General features: G+C 43.0%; 1 protein-coding gene across 1 annotated transcript in view; it reads left to right on the forward strand.

Annotated features, from left to right (window-relative positions):
* Positions 1 to 26,700, forward strand: part of LOC138492321 (retinol dehydrogenase 14-like) — a 353,059-nt gene that overhangs the window by 193,919 nt on the left and 132,440 nt on the right. Inside the window, exon 3 of the mRNA XM_069619370.1 lies at positions 23,548 to 23,850. Coding sequence (XP_069475471.1) covers positions 23,548 to 23,850 — 303 coding nt within the window. The remainder of the gene's footprint in view (positions 1 to 23,547; positions 23,851 to 26,700) is intronic.

Genomic DNA, 26,700 nt, shown 5'->3' on the forward strand with positions numbered 1-26,700 from the left:
CATGGCCCTCAAGGGCCTCTCCATCCCTCCAAAGACCCACTTGGAGTCAGATTTAGCGCTTGTGGCACCAGACTCACGCACTCCCATAGGATAACATTGGGAATTGGACTTGTAGTGCATTGATGGGGACAAGATATTTCAGTTCCCAGAACAGTGTAGTCTTTTAGGTGTGGTTCAGCCCAGAGACACCTGGGATACCCAGAGACTATTTAAGCCACGCCCAGGCTGAGAAACATGCTTTGTGTTTTCTGCACCTGCAGCGTGACACTCACCGTGTCCGGATCGGTCTCCAGTAGGCCTGTATCTTTCTTCTGCGCTCAGCTCCTGCAAGAACAACAACACCGTTAGGAACAGCCTTACCTTGCGGCGCTTCTGTCCATCATTCATCGCTTCTTCTGTTCTGCAGGCATCTTTGGCAGTGTCATTCCCATCCCGGCACGCCGCTTCCTAAGGAAAAGGGAAAAGAACAGAAAAAAGGCATTCGTAAGCATTCAACAAATCTTCGCTTATTTTTAAAGACTGTACGAACTTCAAACGCTTACCTGAATCCCAGCCGCTCTGAGGGAACTCTGTCTCCGGAACTTCTCATCCATCGGCAAGAGGGAAAAGACACTCCAGGTTAGCGTGGAAACATCTAGGGGCGTTGCATACCGCGCTTATACCGCATTTCTTCTTCATAACCGGCATCCACGCTGAAAATGTCGCTGCACCTAAAAGACACAGAAAAAGAACTCAGTTCAATACAAATACAAAAGAGTTGCATTGCGCATCGCGCTCTCACTCACCTTCTGCGCTACTCATCTCAGCAGCACATCGCCATCCCCGGACGCTGGCCATCATCTAAGGAATGAAAGGAACTAAGGAAGAGAACTGTTCAAAAGACTCATTATACTTACCTGTCGGACTCTTGCCAGTGAAGTAACTAGGCAGCAACTAGCCCGCATCAATCAATACGCCCCTGCGCTGAAAGCAGGACGGAGAGCACACTTTCCAAGAAAACAAGGTGAGCTGTGGATCAAAGGGAAGGGTTGGACCCCGGGGAAGAAGGGGTTCAAGACACAGAGACAATAGGGAGTTAAACTCTACCAATCCTGTGTTTCAGGCCCAGTCTCCAGTCGAGTAGACTGCAGGGAAGGGTTCGAGGTCGTAAGAGGTCAGAACAGGCTGAGTGACGTCCCCGTGGATACCAGGTGAGCGTTACAAAGGGTCAGGATCCAAAAACGATGGCCTTTGCCTGGCCACCTGAGAAGAGGATCCAAGGGGAGTAGGTCTGAGAATACCCTCAGGTTTCTCAAGTGAATGTGTTTGCAAGTGAATGAAAGTGTTTATGCTCTTGGGTTTGCTGCTTTCTCAATAGAGTGCTCGTGACTGAACAGTTTGACAGTGGTGTACGTTCAATGAGTGACACTGTCTAAAAAATCAGTCTTAACGCTGAGTCAAGTAAATCTGACCTCAGTGGACGACAGTGTTGTTCATATCCAGTCGGCTACCGTCTGAAGCAGACTGCATTTGAGTGTACAATATTAGGGTGTAGCACTGCAATACATCAGGACCCCCTCCTGTCCTGAGATGAATCACAGTGTTTTAGAAAATAGCATGAGGCATTTTACAGGCATCATGGAGTGGACTCCAGTGGTGGGCACCTATTTTTGGCAGTCCTATCACAGTTGTGGTACCACGACCTTCTCTATGCAGAAGAGTTATCGTGGGCAGCTGCAAATAACCTCCCAAACATAGCTACCCCTCCTGTGCAGTCGAGCAGCGCTAACAATACCTAAGCTTGCAATAATGTTGGTGCTTGTAAGCATCGCGGGAGAGAGTGAGCTGCCACCACGAGTCCAGCAATTTGCCAAGGCAGCTATTTCCCTAACACTTTAGGTAAAGAAACATCACATAACGGAGAGGCCGGCATTACAGCTAGACAAGCAACGCTTCGCAATCAAGAGTCCTCTTTAAGGGTTCAAAAGGATACGCTAGCTCTCCTTTACCGCTCTCCTCTAAACGGGGACAGCGGTTAATGTGATGGGCCAGCCCGAGGGCTCCAGGAACTGATGAGCACAGCTGAAGGGAGCTTGCAAGTGTGCCGCATTCTAGCGAGACGGGGAACAAAACAAAGTGGTGATGAGGGCGAAGCAATGTTCATGCGATGGGAGGTCTAGTGGCTCCACTCAACAGTAACAAGTCAGTAATGAGTAGGGGTGTAATTTCGGCTTCGAATAGGGATTTGAGTAAATATTTGGCTGAAGCCAAAAATCTGGTTCTCAGCCGAACTCCGGCCGAATACTTACTCGTAGCCAAAGTTCGGTACACCCCTAGTTCCTGGCCCCAATAAGTTGTTAGTTGTGACCCTTATCTCTGGCTTGTATCTGGGGACTCATTAATAGGTTATGCAGTGCTTGGACACCTTGCTGTAGCACAGATGGTACATTCGGGCACTGTTGCCTCTTATTAGCAAGCATGAAAAGGTTTCCAAACAAACAGTGCTTGTGATGTGCCTCTCCCATGGTGGAAGTTGATGCACTGCTTCTGCCTATGCTATACCTGAAGTACTTGTGAGAGGAAGCTTGTGCTGAAGCCAGGGGGTTACGTGGCATGGGAAATTGAGCCAGGGCTGCTCAAGTTCAGCAGGGGATTCCCGCCAAGCAGCCCTTTTCAGAGATCTGCTGCACTGTACCTTGGGTATGTGAAATTGCAATCATTACCTCCACGTCCCTCTTCCTCGTCCCAGTACTTGCCTCTGAGGCCCCGCCTTTCACACATGAACCCATTTTTTCTTATTTTTTTTCTTCCCCCATGGAAGTTTGTACCTCCTACTTGCCCACAATCCTCAGTTTCTTATTTGCTGTCTCCTGACAGGACCCGGTTTTCTTCCCTGGGGAGCTCCTTGGTGTCCCCTCCATTATGGCATCACCAGCGGGGCAGCGAGGCTCGGTCATGTCCTGAGGGTGGGCTCTTGTAGTCCCTGTGGGGCTGGGGCTGTTGGTTGAGCTGGACTTCCTGCCCGCCTTCATCCCTCTCTGCCCCCCTGTGGGGCAGGCGAAACCACAGAGGGCTCAGTGTCAGCATTTCCGCCCTGGGCCATCGGGTGCAGGGTTTCTTTACTTTACTTTACTTTATTACATTTATATTGCGCAACCATAAACCAGACAAGACAAAAAAAGACTTGGCGAAACCAGGAGAACAGGGGTCGAAGAGAGAGAACTAAGGATCGTATACTGCTACTTGAAGAGGAAGGTTTTTAGGTCCTTCTTGAAGTTGCTCAAGGCTACGGAGTTTCTCAGCTGACCTGGTAAGGTGTTCCAGATAGCCAGTGCTGCAAAGGCAACGCACCCCATTGTGCTTTTTTGGTTTTGAATTTGGGCTGGTGAAGCAGGTTCTGATTATTGGAGCGAAGATTTCTGAGGTTGGGTTTTATTTCTATATGCCTTTGTAGGTAGGTGGGTATAGTGCACTTGAGGCATTTAAAGGTGATAACCATCTGTCTGAAGGTAATTCGTGCATCCACGGGCAACCAGATCAATGCGCAATGTGCCTCGGATCCATGTGCTCTGTAGGTAAGTCCAGAAATTACTCTAACCGCTCCATTCTGAACCACCTGAAGGCGTCTAATGGTCTTTTTACTAGCACCTGCTAGTAGGCTACAGCAGTAATTCAATTTTGATCCTATAATGGCACGAGCGATGAACTCTGCGTTAGGCTGAGAAATAAGTGGTCGCAAATGGGATAGCAGTTTAATATAATAGGTGGCAGAGGACACAGTACTGGCCACATAAGAATTCATATTGAGCAATTGGTCCAGAACCACCCCCAGAATCTTCACCTGGGAAGAGTGGGGATTAGAGCATCTCCCAGCTGAAAGTGTTTATAAGCTGGGTCTAATTTAGCCAAAATGCTATCAGAACCCACGACCATGAGTTCCGTCTTTCCACGGTTAAGAGCAAGATTATTCAACATCATCCAATGTTCAATGATGGTGACTATGCGGTTAAGTTCTCTTTCGTCCTGGTCATGCTGGCCAGTAAGAGGGATGCACATTGTGTCTCATCTGCGTAATTAGAGAATAGTATGCCCTCCTGGGCAAGGTGGGCAAAAAAGGGCGTCATGAAAATGTTATATATGCAAGGCGACAAGCTGGCTCCTTGAGGTACACCAAAATGTATTTGGATAGCCGAGGCTTTAGCATTATGGGCGCATACTCCACTAGATCTGTTAGATAAGAAGGAGAGTAGCCAATTAGTGGCGGCCCGTGAACAGTTGGCTACTGACATAAGCCTTTCTGCCAATATGGCATGATCAACGAGGTCGAACGCTGCCGATTGGTCCAAAGAGATAAGGAGAGAGACACCTTCTGGTTGTCCACTCTTTTGAGCAGTTGCGACTTAAGATCCAATAACGAGGTCTCGGTACTGAAACCTTGTCTGAACACTGACTGGAAGGGATTAAGGATCGAATGGGAGTTAAGATGTTGAGCCAGTTGAATATAGGCAATCCAGTCCAATAACTTTAGTAAGAACGGGGTATTAGTTATTGGCCTATAGTTAGTAGGTACGTTTTGATCCAAACTGGGTTTTGACAATAGTGGGGTAACCCAAGCTTGCTTCATGTCATTCGGAACCATACAATTCCGAAGTGAGGCATTGACATTCTCGTAACTTCTAGCGTGCTTGCAGTTGGGTGTCGGTCGTGGGGCTGTGACAGACCCTCCTTTTTGCCTATCGAGGGGAGGGGTTTGGTGGGGCCTTCTCCAATCCCTTCTGGTTTGGCGCCCTCTCTGTTCCTGGACTGGTTCCGGGGGTTTTCCGGTTATTGACTTTGGTTCAGCCACAATGTGGCTGGATGTCGCCGGGTTATTTCCTTTCTTCCAGAGCGGGGCTCTCTCTCCCCCCTCTGCTTCCCCCCCCCCTCTCTCTCTCTCTCTCTCTCTCTGTCTGTCTCTCTCTCTCTCTCCCCTCTCGCTCCCCCCTTTCTCTCTCTCTCTCTCTCTCTCTTCCCCCTCTCTCTCGATCACCCCTCACCCTCTCCCCCACTCAATGACTGTCTCACTCAGTGTTTCTGTCCTTACATCTGGGGATGAGAGTGGATTTTAAGATTCACATTTGGTAGGTGCGCACCAACTGTCGCTGAAAGAAGCACGATCAAAAACACACACACCTTTATGTAGGGCGATGCTGTGTTTTTATGATTTAAAGTAGAAGGCCAGCAGTCACAAAAGATGCTTCCCCTTCCTAGCCTGGCATTTGGAGACAAGAATTGCCATCAAGCACTTCATGCAGGAATGTCATCACACAGCGAGTCAATTGTTCTATCAGGAAGCTCTGCCGAGGGGTAAGGGTTTCGATAGACCCTGTTAGCTTCAAGAGAACCAGGCTGCAGTATCAACAATGGCTTTTATTTTATATTTTTTGTTAATCATTAGTAGGATGGCCAACTTTACAAAATGGTTTCGCAAGACAAATTAAATGTGGAGGCGCATTAGAAGTAGTTTGTGGTACGTGCGGACTCTATAGTGTCAATCGCGCCCCTGTTTCCTCAGTATCCATTTGTAAGGTAACATGAGTGGCATAGGCATTATAACAGATTCATAGCACACAAATAAAACTGTAGTGTTCTTAGGCACGCATAGGTCAGACCTGTTAGATTTCTTTTAATGGCCTATCCAGAGATTTCTGAGGCCCTGTATGGCAAAAGCCATGTGACCCCCTAATTGGCATAGCTACGGACATCACAGAAACATATTAAAAGGTGTGTCTATATTTGATACTCTAGAGCATCATCGGTAGTGACAATTAAAAGAAGTGTTCATGTGTAGGTCAAGAGACAACTACATTTCTGTTGTGCAGTATATGAAATGCTCACTATTATTATATATGTAGGAGGTCTATATTCTAGCAAAACATGAGGGCAGATATTTTGAATTACTGAATGCTACAAACTGCATCACATTTGGAGGGTCCCAAATTTGGCAGGCAAAAATACACAAAGATTACATTATTTGCCCAGTTTCATGCACTCAGGTTAAGTATTGAGAACAGGATTTGGGCACACTGTTCGATTTAAGCACTTGACCAAATATTTTCCCAGCTATAATTCGTATAAAATGTTATTAAGGTTTAGGTTTCTAGAGGTTGAAATACTGGGCAGGAAAGAAAATAATCTTACAATTTTACAAAAATGACATAAAGGGTATAAAAGCTGAGCTGTACCAAAGTGACAGTCAAAGATGGCTGAAAGTACTCGGTACCCACGATTCTCGTAGGGTTTGGACCTTGACCTCTTCTGTCTATACATTTTCTAATGAACAGGTAAATGTTATTCCTAAGGATACTTGGGTTGAATATTATTCAGATATTTTTCAGCCATCCTCGCTACTGAAATGCGATTCGATCCTTGGTACTTCTTACTCCCCAAATTGGAAACAATTATTTGTTATTCTATATATTCAGAATGCCATTATGAAGCTAAATCCCTCAAGGGCACCTGGGTCTGATAACCTAGCCTGTTACCACTGAAATATGACCATCTATGCTGGTCACAACCTTTGTACAATCTGTTTATGGAAATAATTAAGAACAAATCTATTATGTTCCCTTGGCTTGGCAAGAGGCATATATTATACTTATTTTTTTTAAAAAGTAGGCATTCAGCCCTAGAAAAGTATCGACGGATTGTAATTTTTCCTGAAGAATTTAATAAAAGGGTCGTACATTTGGAAATATTATCTAAATACCATGTGGGCTTTTGACGAGGGATGGGGACCTCTCTAAATGGAATGATCCTCTCTCATCTAAAAATTCAGGCCAAAACCCAGAGTACATTGCCCATCTACATAGCCAGCATTGACCTTTCAAGGGCTTTCGACAGAGTGGATAGGGGCAGACTGTGGAGGAAAATGTGGCAAAGGGGTTTTCCGGAGAGTTTAGTTGGTTTGATAGCTCTTTGGCATTTACACACTAAAATACGGGTGCCCTTAACATCTGAAGGGCACTTAACAAGAGCTATTGATACTCATCTGGGAGTTAGACACGGGTGTTTATTAGCCCCATTACTTTTTAATATGTATCTCTCCAACATAGAAACATTATGGAACGACTCGGCATCTCTTGCAGTTCGATGGGTTCAAATGAGAATACATTAATTGCTGTATGCTGATGATAGTCTCCTCTTTGACGCAATTCCCTTGGGCCTTCAAAGGAAGATGACCCTTTCTTTCGAGTTTGCTCAGGGTAATAATTTGGTAATGAATGGCCAAAAAAACAAAATTCTAAATTTTAATAACAAGAGAGTAACTAAACATTTCTCCTGGACAGCGGAAGGTGAAACTCTAGAGACGGTTAAAGCTTTAAACTACCTTGGCTTTGAGCTTCATCAAGCGTTTGCAATTGCTGCTGTCAAAACCATGGTTTGTTCTAAGGCAGATGCTCTCCCCCCCACCCCAGATGAAGAGAGCGTTGATAGCTTATTGTAAGTTCTCACTTATTCCATTGAGGTAATTGCATATTATGAAAGGAGTGCCCAGTTGGACGTATGGTCTGGATATTAGTTTATATTGTTTGGAGGAATTTTTAAATATGATTGAAGGATTTTTGTGGAAAAAGGTGCTTGATCTGCCTTTGGGAGTACATAATGAGATTATGCGGCACAAACTGGGTCTCCTTTCATTGGGAGGTATAGTTCTTTGGAAAATTGTGATTATTAGTTAAAATTTTAGCAACTGAAACTAGCATGTTAAATCATGATATTAGGAACAACACGATTACAAATCGTCCTGTGACTTCTTTGAGGAAGGATGTACTTACATTGCACTAAATCCTTGTAAAAATTGGTAGTAATGAAAAAGAATTAATAGCAAATAGGTTGAACGTTAAATTGAAACGTCAAAAATGGGATTGGTGTTGTACGATTAATGCACTTTATTCTTATAATCACTATATTGAGTATGTTAAAATCCCCAGAAGGGGGTCATTACCAAGGTATTTAGTATAAGAGGTATACTTATTTTAAATTTAAGTTCAACCTCTTGCCAACATTGGACATCGTTGGGGCAAGGTCTGGTTTTCTACGAACTTCCAGACTGTGTAGAGGTTGTCATAATAGAATTGAGATATTAAAACAAAGGGTCATTTATTGTCCTGCTTTTAACATGGGACGAATTAAGCATTTTAAGGATTTTTTGTACATGAGTTTTCAGGATGCTTATGAGTCCTTATGGTTTAGACTGTTAGAAGGAAATGATATTACATTGATTTTAAAATTGTGTAGCTTCTTAAATGAAGTATTTGATGTTTTTACTGGTTTTCCCCGATCCCTCATTGCACTAAATATAATTTTTGGTTGTCTTCTCCCTGTGTCGGTCAGAAAATGTAGATAATTTCGTACATATTCAGTTGGGTGTCATTATGAGGGGTTGATGGGCTACTTTACTATTATAATAATTTCATAGTGAATTGTGTGATTAATTTCATGGTTATGATGAATTTGATATAATAATGTACAACTTTTTTTTTGTTTTTTGTGTTTTTTTATTGTCAAAGGTTTGCATAAATCATAACACAATAATAAAAAAATGCTTCGTTTTCAAAGCAATGCCTTGAAAAATGCAAACATTACTTAAGCAAATAACCAGACCAAATGTGAATTGTCGCAGAAATGAGTCAAGCAAAACAAACATGTTCATACATTTATTTTCTGCGCCCTGAATGCAACATTACAGTAGCATCCTGCAATCGTATGGAGACTTAAACACATCGTTTGTTTTTTTAAACTATTCACGGTGAATATAAATATAACAAACACAATGTGAGGTGAGCTGCTTGAGTTATGCTGCACAGCATGCAGCCTTGAACATGCCTCCCATTTATTCAAGAGGCATTCACACCTCGTAGGGGACAATACCCCTTCCCCAAGCCCTGTGGTGCGTGGGCCATCAGCCACTTATCACCTCCATTGTAGTTCTAGGTTGACACAGACCAAGACCTCAGGGCTGGGACTGGTCTAACCTGTGCTTTGAACCATCACACGAAAATGTATGAGCTCGGTCTTTGAACAGCTGATCACAGGCAGACAGACCGGGTAGACTTTTCGTAATCCAACGAGGGACAGTTGGCCACCGTGTCACAGTGAGCAGGCATGGCAAGGTTACAGAAGAAACACATCACTGGTTTTAATAGGAGTGCAACCCAAGGAAGGACCTTTTGAAAGAAGCAATGTCATATATTCTCGTCAAAAGAAGCTAATAAAAAGGAAGTAATGTAACTAGTAACATTGCACCCTGCCTCTTTTTAAAATGTGACAATGTTCTTTTCTGTTGATCACTTCCAGTATAAATTGTAGTCCTAATAAGAACCATGTGCATTATTTTATGATAGAAGGTTATCTTTCCAGGATTGATAGCATGGTTTACTCCTATTGTACTCTTTTGAAACACCCTTACGAGAAAGGGAAAGAAGACAAATAGCCCCAATCAGTGTTTCTGGCTTCCTTCTTTACAATGTGAAGGCATTTTGGTAACTCAATCACAGAACTTATTTGTCTGTGATTTTTAAAAAAAAGTTTGGATTCTTGAATCACTAACTGCATAATGAACACTGAGCTTGGTGCTCATTTCATTGTTTACAACGTTTACCCTAACATTAAAGTGTTTATGGTTATGAACCATATTTGCTCAATCAGATTGGCTCAGTATGTAAATGCGAGGATACAATGTTTGTGACATCTCAGGATCGACCTTCTTCTCATGTCCGAAGTTAATGTTTTCTCTGGAACACATTTAGTGAGAACCAATAACTCAAAATACGTTGTGCCATGAAATACTGTACGTATTTAATTTCGACCTCTTTCATAATTCTGCACAACCAGACATTAACAATACATTCACCAATGTGTGATAGAGCACATAATTCGCTGTGTAGGTGAGGACGAGTCTCTCATGGGTGCACAGGTTGTGAACCAAACGCTCTCCTAACCACCTTGGTAAACGTCCAGTTCCAGACTAATGAACACATATTACATATCTCCTATATTGTAACCAGTCTGCAAATAAATGTTCCGCCCAGTGATGTCTCATTGTAAGTAATAAGTTAAATGCCTGACTATGCAATCATCCTGGCATGTGATACCTACGATCGGCCACTTGATGTCCCTATTGTTCCTTTGAGTGACATTTTGGGTTCATCGTCCAGGACATCCTTTTGTGAAAGACTGTGTTTTGTGTTTGAAATAATGTTCTTTCGTTGTTTAATTTTAGACGCCGATGATTTGTCTATCATTCTAACAGCGAGTGGTGCAATATGAGGTCTGTTTTCCTTCATGACGTACCTATCTGATCTACTGAGTGTGGCATATATTTATCCTTTATACCGGGAGAAAGAGGGATTGGCTGTGACTCTGAGGCTTCCCAACAGGCCGTGGGGTGATTCCATATTGTTATGTTAGTATAGAACAATAACTAAGGTTATGGGTTCAAGCCTGCAAAGGGCATAGGTGAGGTGGGCAGGCTGCCACCCCTGCATAGGCAATGTGTGAGCAGATCTGCCCCAGAGGGAAATAGAAAACCGTATTTCATATTTGTAATGTGTACTTTTTTCTATTTACACCGTTGGGAGTCATGGAAAACGTATTTTTCAATTTCTACCACAGATATCGTCCGTGGAAAACAAATGTGCAACCAAAAAAAAAGAGTGCCAGGGAGCAAATGCTCTCATCCGCGTGCCACACAATTAAGGATGCACAGAAAAGGAGGGAAGTGGGGTAAGAAGGCAAAAGTGCCCACCAGAGTGACCAGCTATAATATTCAGAGGTCGTGTATTCTTTTAAGGGGTGACTCCTGAAAATGTACAGGTCTGTTGCAGGGTGTTTCAAGAACCCCTAGTAGTCCCATCCTTACATGACACCTTCATGGCAATATGCATGCCACTCCCGAAACTCCTACCAAGCTTTTCTAAAATATGTATTTCATTTTTCTGTAACTAAAAATAGCTATGACTCGCTATCATACCCCAGATGTCCCAGCCAGTTTATGCTAACATCTACATCCCCAGGCTACCAAATGGGTATATATTGTTCATGGATACAAACACTTTAAACTTGGGCTGTGTTGTAAAATATGAAACGAGCACTAAGCTCAGTGTGCATAATGAGCTTAGTGATTCAAGCATCGAACTCTTTTATCACAGACATATTTATCAAATATAAAGATCTGGTAATTTTTGGATTTAAAAAAAATGTTCTTTGGTTTTATGCCATGCGGCCAAGAACCTTGATTGGCCATATCCCCCTTTCCCCTTTCTGAAAGGCGTGTTTCAAGGGTATAATAGAAGTGTACCAGGCAGTCCACCTTGGAGCGCAAACGTTCTGTCCGAAGAAATGTGTATGCCTAATCTAATGTGCGTCAGTATGCCAAGAGTAACATTCTTGTTATGGCAACAATTTGCCTGCAAGTGATCATGAAGTATTAACATCGGACGATATTTTTTTTTCAAAGAGTAAATTGCAATGTTAGTACGCCAGAATCATTCCCCTTTTTATCAGCTTCTTTTGCTCAGAGTACAACATATTTTGTGTTTCAAAATGTCCTTCCTTCTTAGAAAGAGTTGCGCTTGGATTGAAAAACTGATCTGCTTCTTCTATAGCCCTATTCTATACGCGCAAACTCTAATAGAAAATTGAAAGCACCAAACTCAGTTTTAGAGCCTGTGGCCTAATCCTCTGGTCCCTTCCAAGGAGGCCTCTTCAGGACCCCAGCAGAGTTTCTCCATGTCCCCTTCCTCTCCCCTATGTAGATGAAGCACCATCAGTGTGATTGTAGTATTCCTGCAAGACACACTGGATGACAATGCATATCTCCAAACACCAGGTTCGAGAGATGCTTCGGTTGCAACCGCTCACATTTCTACTTTGAATGAAGAAAAAAAACACAGCACCCTCGCTCTTTCAAGAGAGTAAGAGGAGGCAAAGAGTTAGGGCGAGGTCGACATATGATAATCAAGACATAGCTAGTTAATATAAATTCAGCAACACTGCTGTCTATTAAATCATGTATGAAGTGATCACAGTTTTGGCAGATAGCGATTAGTGTGGTGTGTTCAGATATATGCGTATATCATTCGTCACATAACTAGGCATTCAGGACAGTGATGATAACATAGCTTGGTGGGTTGGATGTCCGCTGCTGTGTGTGTGATCTTGAAGCCACAGTTTGAAATCCTGGTTGTGCGGTCCTCCTGTGGGCAACAGAAATATTACCTTTATATCGGGTAATAATAGTGCTTATAAATGACACACAGAGACAATAAAGATGTATGGCCTGTTTATAATGGGAACATTCTACATACCTGCCAATGTCTTTTTCACACACTGCCTTTGCCGAGATCCAATCATTCATGCTTATGGGAAGAGACAGGGAGAGTCCAGTCTACTGGGGGATTAACTGCTGACACTTGCATATCTTAGCCTGTGGAGTCATCATGATTACATTTCCCAACTGGTAGTATTTGGCAAAGGAATAATGTTATTGTTTATTCGCACAATAATAGTCTGCATGCAAGAACATGTTAGCCACTCCCCACTCTTGTCATCTAACATAAGTCCTTCATTAAAACACATTTCTCAGAAAAGTGCAGGAACAGAGCTCCAGTTTTGTCCCCTGTCGTATGAGCTGCTCTGCCGGTCTTCTTGTTTAGCTCATGTCATGTTGTTTTCTTATACAAAATAAAGTATCATTTTCCCATTGTGAATGTGGGGCTACACGTAGCGCTACACGTAGCGGATTTGCAGAGTGATATGAGGGTGGAGGCCAGGAGTAACGCCTTCCATGGAGCAGATTGAAAGATCTACTTCGAGAGAACTAAATACAAAGAAGACTTTTAGTATCACTTACTGGTCTCCTGACATCTCAAGCCAGTAGTGGCTTTTCAGTCAACACCAGCTTGTATTCTGGGGTTTTTAGTTTTGCTTTTCCCATAAATTGGGACCCCAAAATCTGCAAATGAAAATTTTCATTGGCTAAAAGGCAAACTGGGGGTAAAGCACAGCTATTCTCCTTCCCCCACCACCTATGCCAGGCCTTAGTGATATATACTCTACTACTCGCATAATCAAGTCGTTTTTGATGAAGGTGTAGAACCATTTAACTGGTACTTGACCATGCTGGTGAGCACAATGACATTCTAGGACTTTTCAAACATATTTGACATTTACTGCAAACAAACCTTCTTTGGAGTAAAAGTCAAATAAAGGTTTCACTGTGCGTTTCTGTCTTCTGTGTGGTAGCAGTGTACCAAACATGAAGTGGGTTTATGGTGACATACACTATTTCACAGAAAGCATTGGTTACATTTCTGGCACCCGTTGCCATGAGTCGAGTGTATTTCTCTTCAGTCTATTTTATTTTTATTTTATTTTTATATTTATAAAGCGCTCACACAGCCCGCAGGCATCGAGGCGCTGTTACAGGAATTGTATGTTTTTCTTAGTTGCGTATTTTTTTTTTGTTTGGTTGTCTTAGTTACGTATTTATAACGCGCTTAAACACACAGAGGTTTCTAAGCGCGGACCCGAGGATCGAACCTGTTGCTTCGTGTCGTCTTGCTTCCAAGACGCGCACGCTGCCGCTGAGCTATCCTCCCGGGAGGATGGTCCAGTGGATAAACACTGTTATTCGACCTACGGGTCTGGCAGGATTTTAGAGAAAGTGCAAGGCCTGTTTGGTGGCTGAAAAGCAATGATGCAATCCTCCATATAATCTCTGCCATTAATGGTACAACCTGCCCCGTTCACCTCTTTGCACTCCTATACTCATACGTTATGCTTTTTATGCAGACTGTACATACCAGAATGCTTAGAGAAAAGGATATCAGGGCGGGATTGGCAGTTCACACGTTACGTCAGACAGCTTAAATTGTATGCTATATTTACAGATCTTGGTGCAGAGAAAAATTAAAAGGATGATGTGTGTAACAAGGGTAACCCATTGTTAAATAGACTTTCTTTTGAAAGTCCACAGTTTGTTTGTGCGAATCTTGTCAATACGACCAATTACTTATCACGTATGTGTATGTAGGGAGTAATGGGTTGAGCGGGGTGTGGGCTTGGGATATGAAGGGTGAGGCATTGGAGGGACCCCATGGAAGAAAAAAAATGGTTGAATTCAGGTAGACCATAAATGATCCACCAAATTGCAAACTTTCTAACAAAAAAAAAGCACATAGACCCGTAGCAAATTGATAACCCAAGAGATCTAATGATGCCCCATTCCCGGTGCGAGTGGCACATCGTATACGGTTTCTTTCTCTCATACTTGTCATTTGGTTTTCCATTATATATGCTAGCACTCAAGTGCCAGAATGGAAGGAAAGTCTGCACAACTGGATGTGCTGCTATTCACACATGATATGAGAAAACTTATTTGTTTTAATTGACGAACTAGCAAACCGTTTTGCAATGAATTAGTTTACTTTTTGTTTTCCAAATTAATCAATTTCGGGCTAGTGTAGGAATGTGACTTTAAAATGAAAACTATCCATGACACAATGAAAATTAGCACTTTTTTTTTGAAGATTCAGGATTTTACGAACAAGAGTCACTGAGAAAGATTTTGCCCTGCAGTATTTTCTCATTAATCTCTGACTCCCTGACTCTGGGCAGGCCTTTACCCACAAAAGAGCATGGCACAAAGGTTTGATGTGGCTGCATCAACATCCTCTTGGGCCTGACAGAGCTTGATAAACCTGACCAAGCTCAACGCCATAGGGCTGCGAGGTGACGCCACCCAATCTACACCCTACCCATGAAGCTACGTCCCTGGGGCCATGTGACAACCCCGTTTTTAAAGGCATGGTCTAGTAAAAAATGTTATTTAAAAAATAGATAGGCAACATTAACAAAAAAAATACTAGCATTCTATTTTTTAAAACTTCCTATGTAAAATTATTCAAGCTCAAAATTCGCAAAAGCAAGCACATGGGCGCATCCATTTTGTGAAATGGAGGCCCTCCTGTTCTGGCTTTTGCAGCACTAATGAAGGAAAAGCCAGCCAGCTGTAGTAAACAAAAGCTACCGCTGGGTGGCTTTCCCTTCATTAGTGCTGTACGGGGAGGACGGTAAGTGCTATTTTTTTTTTTTTTAAATAAGCACTAGCTGCGGTTTTTTCTCTAAGTTTTCCGGGCTGGAGGAGCCCGGAAAACTTAGAAATAAAACCGCAGCTTTAGAAATGTATTTATGTTTGCGGTCGCTCAGAGGAGCCTGAGAAACTCGGAAAGAAAAACCGCAGTGTTTTCCAACACAACCGCGTGTGTTTCTGCCTGCTGTGGCTATCACTTTGGGACTCCGGAGCTCCCAGGGGAGCACCGGAGACGTAAAGTGAAAGCCACAGCAGGCAGAAACACAACGCGGTTGTGTTTACATGCCGCGTAGTGTTTCTACCTACAGCTGATTTCCCATTTGGGGCTCTCGGGCTTCCCGTTGGGAGCCCGAGAGACCCAAATGGGAAATGCTAAATGCTGCGTTGTGTCTGCCTAAATCTGATTTCCCATTTGGGGCAGATTCAGGCAGAAACAATGCGGTTGTGTTGGAAAACGCTGCGGTTTTTCTTTCCAAGTTTCTCAGGCTCCTCCGAGCCGGAGCAGCCTGAGAAACTTGGAAAGAAAAACCGCAGCGTTTTCCAACACAATAACGTTGTATTTATGTTTGCAGTCGCTTCAAACGCGACCGCAAACATAAATACAACGTTTTTAAAGCTGCGGTTTTATTTCTAAGTTTTCCGGGCTCCTCCAGCCCGGAAAACTTAGAAAGAAAAACCAGCTAGTGCTTATTTTAAAAAAATAAATAAATAGCACTTACCGAGATTCAGCTGCAGCTTTCCTGCTCTGGTCTCCGGTCCCCGTCCTCCGCCTACAGCACTAATGAAGGGAAAGCCACCCAGCGGTAGCTTTTGTTTACTACAGCTGGCTGGCTTTTCCTTCATTAGTGCTGCAAAAGCAAAAGCCAGCACAGGAGGACCTCCATTTCACAAAATGGATGCACCCATGTGCTTGCTTTTGGTAATTTTGAGCTTGAATAGCTCAAAATTTTACATAGGAAGTTTTAAAAAAGAGAATGCTAGTATTTTTTTTTTCATGTTGCCTATCTATTTTTTAAATAACATTTTTTACTAGACCATCCCGTTAAGTAAGGAATTAGTCAATAATCAGTGAGACTGGGCAGGCCTTTACCCACAAAAGAGCATGGCATCAAGGTTTAACGTGGCTGCATCATCATCATCCTGGGCCTGCCAGAGCCTCATAAGCCTGTCCAAGTTCAACGCCAGAGGGTGGCAAGGTGGTGCCGCCCTATCCCATCCACACCCTACCCATGAAGCTACGCTCATGGGGCAATGTGACTGTTACTCACTGCCGTCCTGGCTGGGTCTCAGGAAGTAGAGCCCCAGGTCGATCAGTAAGAGGTAGTAGTAGAACAGGAACTCACAGAACTCTAACTCCAGCCTGGGTTCTTCCTGAACCCAGGCCTCCTCACCTCGAGGGAGCTCTTTCTTATGATACACCCCTCTGCTGGTAAGAAGTAACAGTCAGAAGAATGACTCACACCAAAGAGCGGGGAACACACGCACTGCTTACACCCAGCCATAAATAAACAAGTACAAATTAGCAGGATAACAAAACCAACACCAGCAAAACTAGAGTTCCCGGAGTTTCCCAGTCTACCTTAATATGAAGAAGTCGAAACCCAGAGCCCAGACCTAAAGAAGACAGAACAGACTCATTACCCTTCTACTTCTATCAATGTTAATAGAGGTATACCGAATAAGGAGAAGTAAGGCTCACCACAGCAAGGATATTCGGATGGCAAAGTATAGACAACTGAAAGGAAAACAACCGCATAGATAAAATGATAAACAGGTAGTTAGTATAGGGAATCGAACACGGACGGCACAAGGGTCGCACTAGAGCTGAGTTGGTGCACGTAATCAGCAAGGCGTTCAATTGTGGACTTTGAGGATCAATGACGGTGATGTCCAAATTGTCAGAAGGAGCGTATGTAGCAAATGAGGATTGGTTGGTCTCTTGAAGATATTCTTGGTGGTTTCAAATGCTGGGTGAAAAGTACTAATAGATTAACAGTACTGGCTTAAATGTACATATGAGTACCAAAGGAGTTAAGGAACGACCAATAGCCTTATGGAAATGCAAAGAAACACATGTCCCAATAGATCTTACTGTATGCCGTTAATGGCGTTTGGTCATAGCCACCAACGTTGAACAGAATGTAGTCTGCTTCGGTTCCGGGACGGCAGTGGAAGCGGAATGTTGGTACACGTGAGAAGTCAAAAGATTGTAGGAAAAAGCGGCAACCGGGATTCAGCAGAGTTGAAAGGAGTTATCATGAGCAGTCAGTGAGGCTTGTCCGCGTCGGCAATAGGAAGTCAAAAGCATTTGGAGGAAGATCCGTAAGCAAAACGTGAAAACGGTGTCGTGAGTCGGCAACAGGAATTCCAAATAGTAAGAGGTGAGGGATGAAAGTCCGTAGGAATGGTACAATTGAGTACAAAGGCAAAAGACGTAACGCTACAAAAAGAAGCAGCGTTGTTATTGCGCACACCAGTTTTATGAGTTGTGTTTAGGGCAGAGATCCCAAACTCGTGTCACTGATGAACTCATGTGACCTGTCAGGTGATTTGTCCCACGCTTTCTACGTCTATGGGTAACAGAACCTAGTCTCCATGGCAACTTCCAATGCTGCCAGGCTGGAGCGGACAAGTGAAGTGAATGCAGTAAGATCCGATGGTTAGCGTGAGTTCTGCGTGTAACAGTAACAACCCAGTCAATAAGAAAGGAATTGGTCATTAATCGATGACTCTGGGCAGGCTTGACCTGCAAAAGAGCATGGCAACAAGGTTTGACGTGGATGCATGAACATCCTCCTTGGCCTGACAGAGCCTCATAAACCTGACCAAGCTCAACGCCAGAGGGTGGCGAGGTAACGCCACCCCAACCACACCTTACCCATCAAGCTACGCCCCTGAGACAATGTGGCAAGCCTGTCAATAAGTAAAGAATTAGTTATTAATCAATGAATCTGGGCAGGCCTTTACCCACAAAAGAGCATGGCATCAAGGTTTGACATGGCTGCATCAACATCCTCCTGTGCCTGACAGAGCCTCATAAACCTGACCAAGCTTAACACCAGGGGGTGGCGAGGTGACGCCACCCCATCCACACTCTAGCCATCAAGCTATGCCCCTGGGGCAATGTGACAGCCCAGTCAATAAGTAAGGAGTTAGTCATTTGGTGGAAACAGGGGACGGCATGCATGCATTTTATGCGGTTTGACGTTTCTTTAAATGAATTGAAACATTGTGCCCTTTTGTCAATGCTTATTCATTCATGCTCCCACGCATATGCCGGCTTTGAGACACCTCAGAAACTGTGGACATCCTACTGATTACTCAGGAACGTGTGGTGTTCTTGTCTTGGTTAGTTGGGACCTCTCAAAGCCAGCCTCTATTGTGCTTTAGTACTGTCAGCCAGCAAAAGGTTATCGCTAAGAGAAAAAGATATAGATTTCAGAAGACCAGTGAAATATCCAATAGAGTCATGCAATGTACTAATTAAAACACACAAAATAAAACCAGAAGGTCAGAAAACTGAGCTCCAACTAGACACAAGTCATTTGCTGCCCAGGCATTCTCCCACGTTGCAGGAAGGTGTGTTGGGGAGTTGGCATGCACGGCTGAAGCAGCATGCTGCAAGAGAGAGGCAGCCTCCCGGTGTTCCACATCTATCCTCACTTCCACTGACAGTACATCTATCCTCGCTTCCACTGACAGTGGGGCCAGGAAGGCCGGCGAGGTCAATAGTGCAGAACTCTGAAACATGTCATCCCTGTGCTCCTCGTGCCTTACCTGCATCTCTGGCCCCACTGCCACTAATAGCAGGACTGTGGAAGCATGCATGCCATGGGCATCGCAACAGTTGTTATGGAGATCAGGCTGAAGGAACAGTAACAGTGTACCCCTCTTCTGATGGTTTCAGTGAGATATGGGCAATGTATCGCTTACTGTGCCCTCCCCTCCCCGCTTCCATAGCCCTGCTGAGTTTCACAGTGAGGAGAGAAGTGTGTGGGGCATGGACACCATGTAGGGCAGGACCAGGCAGAGCAGGCGTGTGCTGTTAGGGAGAATTCTCAACAATGTGCTAATTCCCTCCACCTTAGAGACCCCTAGCAACTTTGCTGGATTTTGAGGACTTGATTTTTTTTTAAACTGGAGAGAGTGAGACCATTTTTCCCCCTCTCTCATGTATTTTAATGTGATTTTATACACTGTGTTTCTTTTTGGTTCAAATAGACCACCAACCCTTGAGATGGTTAATTCAGATGAAGTGAGAGAATCCTAAATTGTTAAGATGGTCAATCAGCCTACAGGGGGTTGATTTTGCCATTGAACACAGGTCAGGGTGTAATCACCAAAATGCTGATGGTCTCTCCAGAAAGTATCACCGACTGGAGTAAGGAGATTCCTCCAGGTGTGGATTAAATCCTCCTGTCCCTTAGTCTGGGGGGGGATGAGTGTTAGGGAGAATTCTCAAAAATGTGCTCATTTCCTCCATCTTAGAGACCCCCAACAAGCTGGATTTTGAGGACTTGATTTTTTTAACCTGGAGAGAGTGAGACCCTTTTCCCCCTCTCTCATGTATTTTAATGTGATTTTATACACTTTGTTTCTTTTTGGTTAAGGAGTCTAACCAACTCCATAGGCATCATCTTTTACAATTGTGTCACAAAGCACCTTCAGTACAGTGGCACTGGGAGTCTTCCAGATTTCCCAAGGTTTAAATACCTTCTCTGGAATAAACTACTTTTTCCCAGAGCAGTAAAGTGAAATTGACTTTACTTAGCATTATAACTTTCTAGACCCAGCACACACTATCTCACAATAGAGTGCTGGAGGGGTTACTTAGTATCCCCTATGTCTAACTTCTTATGCAACATTTTTTATGTTACCCTTTCCTCACTGAATGGCTTGTGGGAGTGGTTTTCGTTTTTTTAAGTACCGTGGTTTGCATTTACTGCAACCGTCCGCGGCTCCGGTAATGCAACCGCGCAAGCCCTCTTTTTCAAAATGGCACAGAGCCAGCTTTGATAAAAAGGCCCCCGGTCTTCTTTTTTCGCCATGTCTTTGTGGAAAGGTACTTCTAGAGAGTTTCTCTGTGTGCCAAACCAAGTTTGGTCTCTTTGTTCATTTCGCCTTTGGCAGGCTTTCTGAGTGAAACCCGCCTCTGTTTCCAGAGTGTCTGGGGTAGGCAGGAAGTGAGGGAGGTGCCCAAAACTCTCCGTGCCTTGTCTCCTAGGAGACCCAAATGCACTCTGTGGTGATTGGCAGGCTGGCTGTCCAGCAAGGACAGCCACCCTGCTGGGTGAGTGACAGCTAGGCTGTAATGAATGGGAGAGAACTGAATAAAAGGCGAGTCTTTAGACTTGGAGGGCACTGGACGAAGGAACCGAAGAAGAGCTTGAGGAGGACGCCTGCTTCAACTCCTGGACCGTTGGTTTGCCCGGTGAAACCCTGCTGCAGTGCCAACTTGCCAAGTTCGCATCGACAGGGAAGCCCCCCAGTTTTGACAGTCCCAGTGCAGTGCAGGAGTCCACCGACGTCGTCCTTCTTGTCCCCACGACTGAGGCCCAGGAGCAGTGAGAACTGCAAAGCTGCAAAGGAACAGAAGTCTTCAACATCTTTTCCTCTTCACCAAGGTACTGTAAAACAAGTCTAAGAGAACTTACCTTTTACTGTAGAAGTGCTTGTAACTTCCACAACTCACAAGTCTAATCAGCTTGTGGCCCTACATTTGATTCTTCTTTGTATCAAAGACACCTAAGAACTTGTGCAAAGACTTTTCCATTTACTTACCTGAAGTGCTGCATCCTATACAAAGACTTGTGCCCATTGACTTTGGCTTAGCCTATTGAATTGTATGACTCTTCTAAGAGGATCTGAAAGTAATTGCCTTGCTTAAGAATATTTGTGATCACTTGTGTTCTAATAACCTATGCTTTTTACCAACTTTTAAGAGTGTTCTGAATGCCAACAGTAAGATATTAATGTCCCCAGCACCCATGTTACTGAAGTCACCTGTGGGTGTAGGTTGTCTGTGGGCCATCCCAAAAGGGTCTTGTCTGATTCAGAAACTCAAAGTGTACAGTATTGAAGTGTATTTGTGTGTTACTATTATATTGCTCCCTTCTAAAGAAGGCTTTATAACTGACTGATAAATAAATTAATAATTGTTTATGCAAGAAACCTTGAGTGTAAGTGTTTATTTGAATACCCGTAACTGTGAATCTTTGTGTAACTTCATTACTGCTCACATTTCCTGTCTTGAGATAAGCCTGGCTGCTCAAAACGCTACAAAAACTGTGTAGTACAAGCTTATACCAAAGGTTGGGTTGCTTATACCTGTAGTCATAGTTGCTTGTAGTGTTCCCAGAGGGTACTGCATACATACAAACTTTGCCTAACATGTGCCTTGTCTGTTCTGCCTGTTTCAAGACGGGAGGGATTTAGTCCATGCCCTTCTCGTGTGTACATGTGTGACAGAACATACAGGTGTTGACATAGATTTCAATGTTTATTTCGTTTTTTTGTTAACACTGAGTCCTTGCGTCCAGCCAGAAAGTCATATTTAGAAAGCACTGGCACATTATTAATGGGGGTGAATTGTAATTTGGATCAATATTGAGCTTCATAAGGGCTGTGTGCCTCCCTCGGACGTAACACCTAATATCTACATTATAACAAAGTCCCTTTTGACAAAAAAAAAGGTTGAACACCAAAGACTGCACTCTACGCTAACCATGCACTCGGACGCTCAACTTGATAACATGTCCTTCCCCCAGTAAGTGTCACCAGGTACTACACAGCAATAGAAAACAGAGAGCGTGGCGAAAAGAGTAACCACAAACTCAGCCATGCTAACTCTAGAGGCTACTGCTTGCCTGCATACCAGCCTCCATGGCCACCCTTAGCATCCTCGCGGTATTGAGTTGAGTCCATCCTTGTAATCGGCTTTTCCCAGAATCATAATATAAACACATAGCTCATTTTTGAAGGAGTACATGTTTAGCGGCCTTCTTTCAATCGAAAAACTTCAGGCTGTTTTTCTTGCGCAACGCTTCCGACAGGGCTGATGTTACTTGTTATAAAATCCAGAACCCATCAATGGTCATAGCCGTCCACAACCAACGCGGGAGAGCAGGAGTCCGAAAAGTTCCCACAGCGCATGTGGCGCGGCCGTTGTTTGCGCGCTCATTTCTCAAGCAGTCTGTACTCTGATAGCCAAGTGCTTCTCTGCATGTCTCGCTCGAGGCATAGATAACAGAATGAACTTTAGCCCCAACTGTGTCTTCTTGATTCTCTCTTCCAGGTCGTTCTCTGTGCTGTGATTTTGGGGTTAGACGCACTGTTTCCTGTATTCTGAATGTTCATTTTATTCTGTATTAGTAATGGACTGAGTACCGCTTAGCTATTCTTAAAATAACACTTTGTCAAACAATACATAATTGCCATGGACCTACTAAAAGTGAACACTTGATTATTACACATCACAGAAACCTAGTTTCATCCTTAAGACAATGAATTTAATTTCAACAAAACCTTCTAAACAAAGTTACTAACAATATAGCAATTATTATATGGCAAAATTAGCCAGATCTATCGATTCGTTTCCTACCTAAGTCTAGGCAACTTAATTTGTTCATTCTTTAAAATATAATTTACAATTGAGAAGTACATGAAGGAGTGATTTGATGGACTCAACAGAGGGACATGACATATACCGTCGAAAGCAATACGGGGTCAGTGCAGTAAGGTACTGCCACTACAATGGAGTGTCAGGTCTGTAAATTAGACCAGTCTGTTAAGAGCTGGACCAAATTGCTTTCTGCAGAGGAGAGCTGGGTAACTGAAGCTAAGTTCTTCTGATTCTGGTCAGCATCTGTGTGCAACAATAAAAGTCACTGAAGTTCTGTATTTGTTTTTTTTAAAGGGAGGGCGTTACATCCTTAATGATTTTTTTGGTTTTGGTGCAAGGAAACTCCAGTAGGCAAACACTTGTTATGTTCGCAGTCAGAAGCTAGAACCCTGCGGAAACAGCACAAGACACAACACTTCCTGCAGCCTGTTGAGGGACAGGAAGTGGAAAATCTGAAAGGTCATTCTGAGCTGGGCTAGGGAACGTTAAGGGTAGCACAGTGGGAAATTACCTTCTTCAGATATAGATGACAAGAGTGCCCAAGCAGACCCATGACTGCTGCATACTTAAAATATACAACACCTTTTTCAGCAGCCAGGTAATCGCATATAAACGAGGCTGTTGCTGCATACTGATAATAACATGTGAAGTGTATTTGTGGAATATTGATAAATTAATTTTCATTTTAACTAGCCCGTGGAACTGCTGAAGTCAAGGGTTGTCAATTTGTTTATCAGCTTTAAGCATGATATATTTTCATAAGTATCGAAATGTATTGCTTCAATGCCATTTGTTCTGCCTTTCCTTTTAGGGGTCCCAGCTATCCTTAACTGGACTGAAGATGGTTTTAGTATGTGTTTTGGAGTTAATCACCTGGGACCATTTCTGCTCACCCACCTCCTCAGGGGCCTTCTAAAAAGCTCTGCGCCGAGCCGGGTGGTCACCATTGCCTCTGATGTTTATAAGTATCAAAAGCTGGATTTCCAAGACTTAAACTATAACCTTGTTCCCATTCTCACCTACTGCCGCAGTAAGCTTGCCAACATGTACTTCACCCAAGAAGTCGCGAGACAGATGGAGGGGAAAGGCGTGTCAGCATTTGCAGTTCACCCAGGTTGGTTGAATGCTTTTGATGTCAAAAGCCTGTGGTATTCTATATTATGCTGTTGGATTCCCTTATTATTTTCATGAGTGGAACCAGTGTTTAGTCTGTCAAATCATTCATTTGGCTGAGCAGGACATTTGGAAATGTTAGGCAACTTTTACAGATGTTTTGGCTTCACTATTGGTGTTACGCTTGGATTAGTGAACATAACATCTCCCAGTTACCAGTCACTGTTTCATATCTGGTGGAGACTCTAAGCATCCTCAGTTGCTAATTGTAGCTCGTTTGCTAGCCTTCGAACAGATCCAGTGGTGATGGCTGTCCACTGACCATACAATAATCATTAATTCTAATTGGCAGCCCTGTTGTCATCCTACGTAGCACAGCAGAGAATTGAGCCAGCCTGACAGCTAGAAAGCTACAGACCTTCATGAGCAATGTTGCTGCATTTTGTTTTTCGGTGTGTGGAATCTTGCCTTGTTGTGTGGGAATATACACTCTAATTTCCTGAAATTGGTTATTTTTTCCCACAAAAGCATCATTCATGTGGTTTACCATACTGGCGCCTTTCACAATCAGGAAAGTACCACACTGCATAGTGCTTGGGTCTTCTCAACTGCCCATTTCAGTGAGACACATACATGACATGATCAAGGATAAGTCTCAAAGGTAATATCGCTTATAGCCGGTCAGATAGCACAGCGAGTAGAGTGCTTGCTTTGGCATGCTGCTCTGCCGATGCAGGTTTTAGTCCCGGCAGGGAACTCATCCTTCCGAGGTCGATAAATCAGCACCAGACATAACGGGTGAAAATAAGCAGCGCTCCGATGCCTGATGGTTCGCAGCACTATATAAATGCAAATTATTATAAGATGTCAAATAATTGGGCTATTCATTTCTGTGTCTGAAATTACAGGGCAGCAACCATATTTTTTCTTATTTTTTATCTGGAGTTATTCAAAATCAAAATGTTATGTTTGTGTGTTCATTTTTTCTGGAAAAGTGTCACGTTAACAGCTAAAGACCAGCAATGACTCTGTTAGATTGCATTTTCGCTCTGGTGACCCCCTGCTTGCAGTATTGGCAATACTTATCTAATCAATAACAATAAACAGTAATCGTTACAGGGCCTACAATAACCATGTCCAATCCAGAAGTATTGCAATAGTTGCCCAAATCATTAATGTAATAATGATCCAGGTATAATTGATAATTAACAAAAGCTGTACTAGCAATAACAACCAAAGGCAGTATTAGCAAGAATGACCCAATTCAGAATTTGCATTAAAGATTCCATTTAATGTAACTAGAATAGAGTGAGGCTACAGTCAGTATCTGCACTTGGATATAAAACCATCCAGTATGCCTGCTTCTCAGTGTGGTGTAACCTGACCTGCCTCAGGCCAAAACTGATAGATAATGGAAACAATTTGATGCACCACTTCCTTAGTGCATGGCAGTATGAATATTAATATATATAGAAGATGAGTCTATTTAGACCAGATATTGGTAAGTGCTAGTAAGTAGCTTTTATTTCGATATAGTACCTTTTAAGTAGTGTAACTCGTAATTAATGTAATTCACAATTGATATAGTCCATTGGTAAGCCATCATTTATAATTCTTCCTAGACCATCAATGTGATGGTGATCCTAGCATTATTGACACATCAATCCGTGTAGCCCCTGTGTCTAAATATTTCTGAAATCAGTGAACACTCCTGTTTGTATTTGTCAGACTCGCTGCAATTTCTGCGAGCTCTGATACATTTGCCCACAGGAATGTTCTTAATAATGCTCTGCCGGTGACAGCTTTCTGCTTGAAAAGTCGAGTTTACCTCTGTAGGTTTGCGAAACGTTCATGACTCCAATTGCCCCTTGTTAACATAAATATGGAGGTCTAAGAAGTCTTAACTCAAATGCATTAGCTACATAAGTGAAAGAGATACCAAAGTTATTACTATTCAAATGTTCCACAAACAGCTGTAATTGAAAATCAGTGCCCTTCCAAATCATAAATACATTGTCTATGTAACGCTACCATAGCATAATTTTGTCTAAGTAAGCATGGTCTCTATATAAATGAGATTCCTCAGTGTCCCATAAATAAATGTTCCAGCGGCGGGGCATATCTGGCCCCCATCGCTACGACCTTGATTTGTCTGTAATAGTTGTCATTAAATAAGAACACATTATTGTCCAATGTGAATTGCAGCATTTCTTTCATCATTTCGACATAGGTCAAATACGATGCTGAATTATACTTGTATGTATGATCTATGGTCTTACTAGACAATTAATGTCCAATTGAGGTGTATAGAGCCCTAACACCTAGGGTTACCAGCAGAAATCCTCTTCCCCACTTAGTATCCTTCAGAATTTGCAAAACCTGAGTAGAATCCCATAGGTATGATTGCAGTGTCACAACCTTGGGTCTGATTCCTATGTCTATATATAATGACTTCTTCTCTGTTACCCTTCCAATAGCACTCATAATAGGCCACATTTCAGGAAGGTGAGTGTATGACTTATGAATCTTAGGTAGAAAATAAATAATTGCCATTATTGTTTCTGCTACATACAATAACTCTTTCTCCTGGTCTGTGATTAAGCCTCTTCTGTGCCATTTGTTAATAAGTTCTGGCATTTGTGTTTTAATTTCACTGGTCTGGTTAGACATTAGTTTGACATAACATCCTGGTGTATTGAAATACATGGACCCATCTCAGTGTAATCCGTTCTATTAAGGACAACAATATTACCACCTTTGTCTGCCTCATTGATGATAATGCTGTCATATTTCTTTTTTTTTAAAACTTTATTTTAAGATTATAACAGTAACAAATACGAAACATTTAAAG

The sequence above is a fragment of the Ambystoma mexicanum genome, chromosome 10 (genome assembly GCF_040938575.1).
Source record: "Ambystoma mexicanum isolate Mex_15411 chromosome 10, UKY_AmexF1_1, whole genome shotgun sequence".
NCBI classification, from domain to species: domain Eukaryota; kingdom Metazoa; phylum Chordata; class Amphibia; order Caudata; family Ambystomatidae; genus Ambystoma; species Ambystoma mexicanum.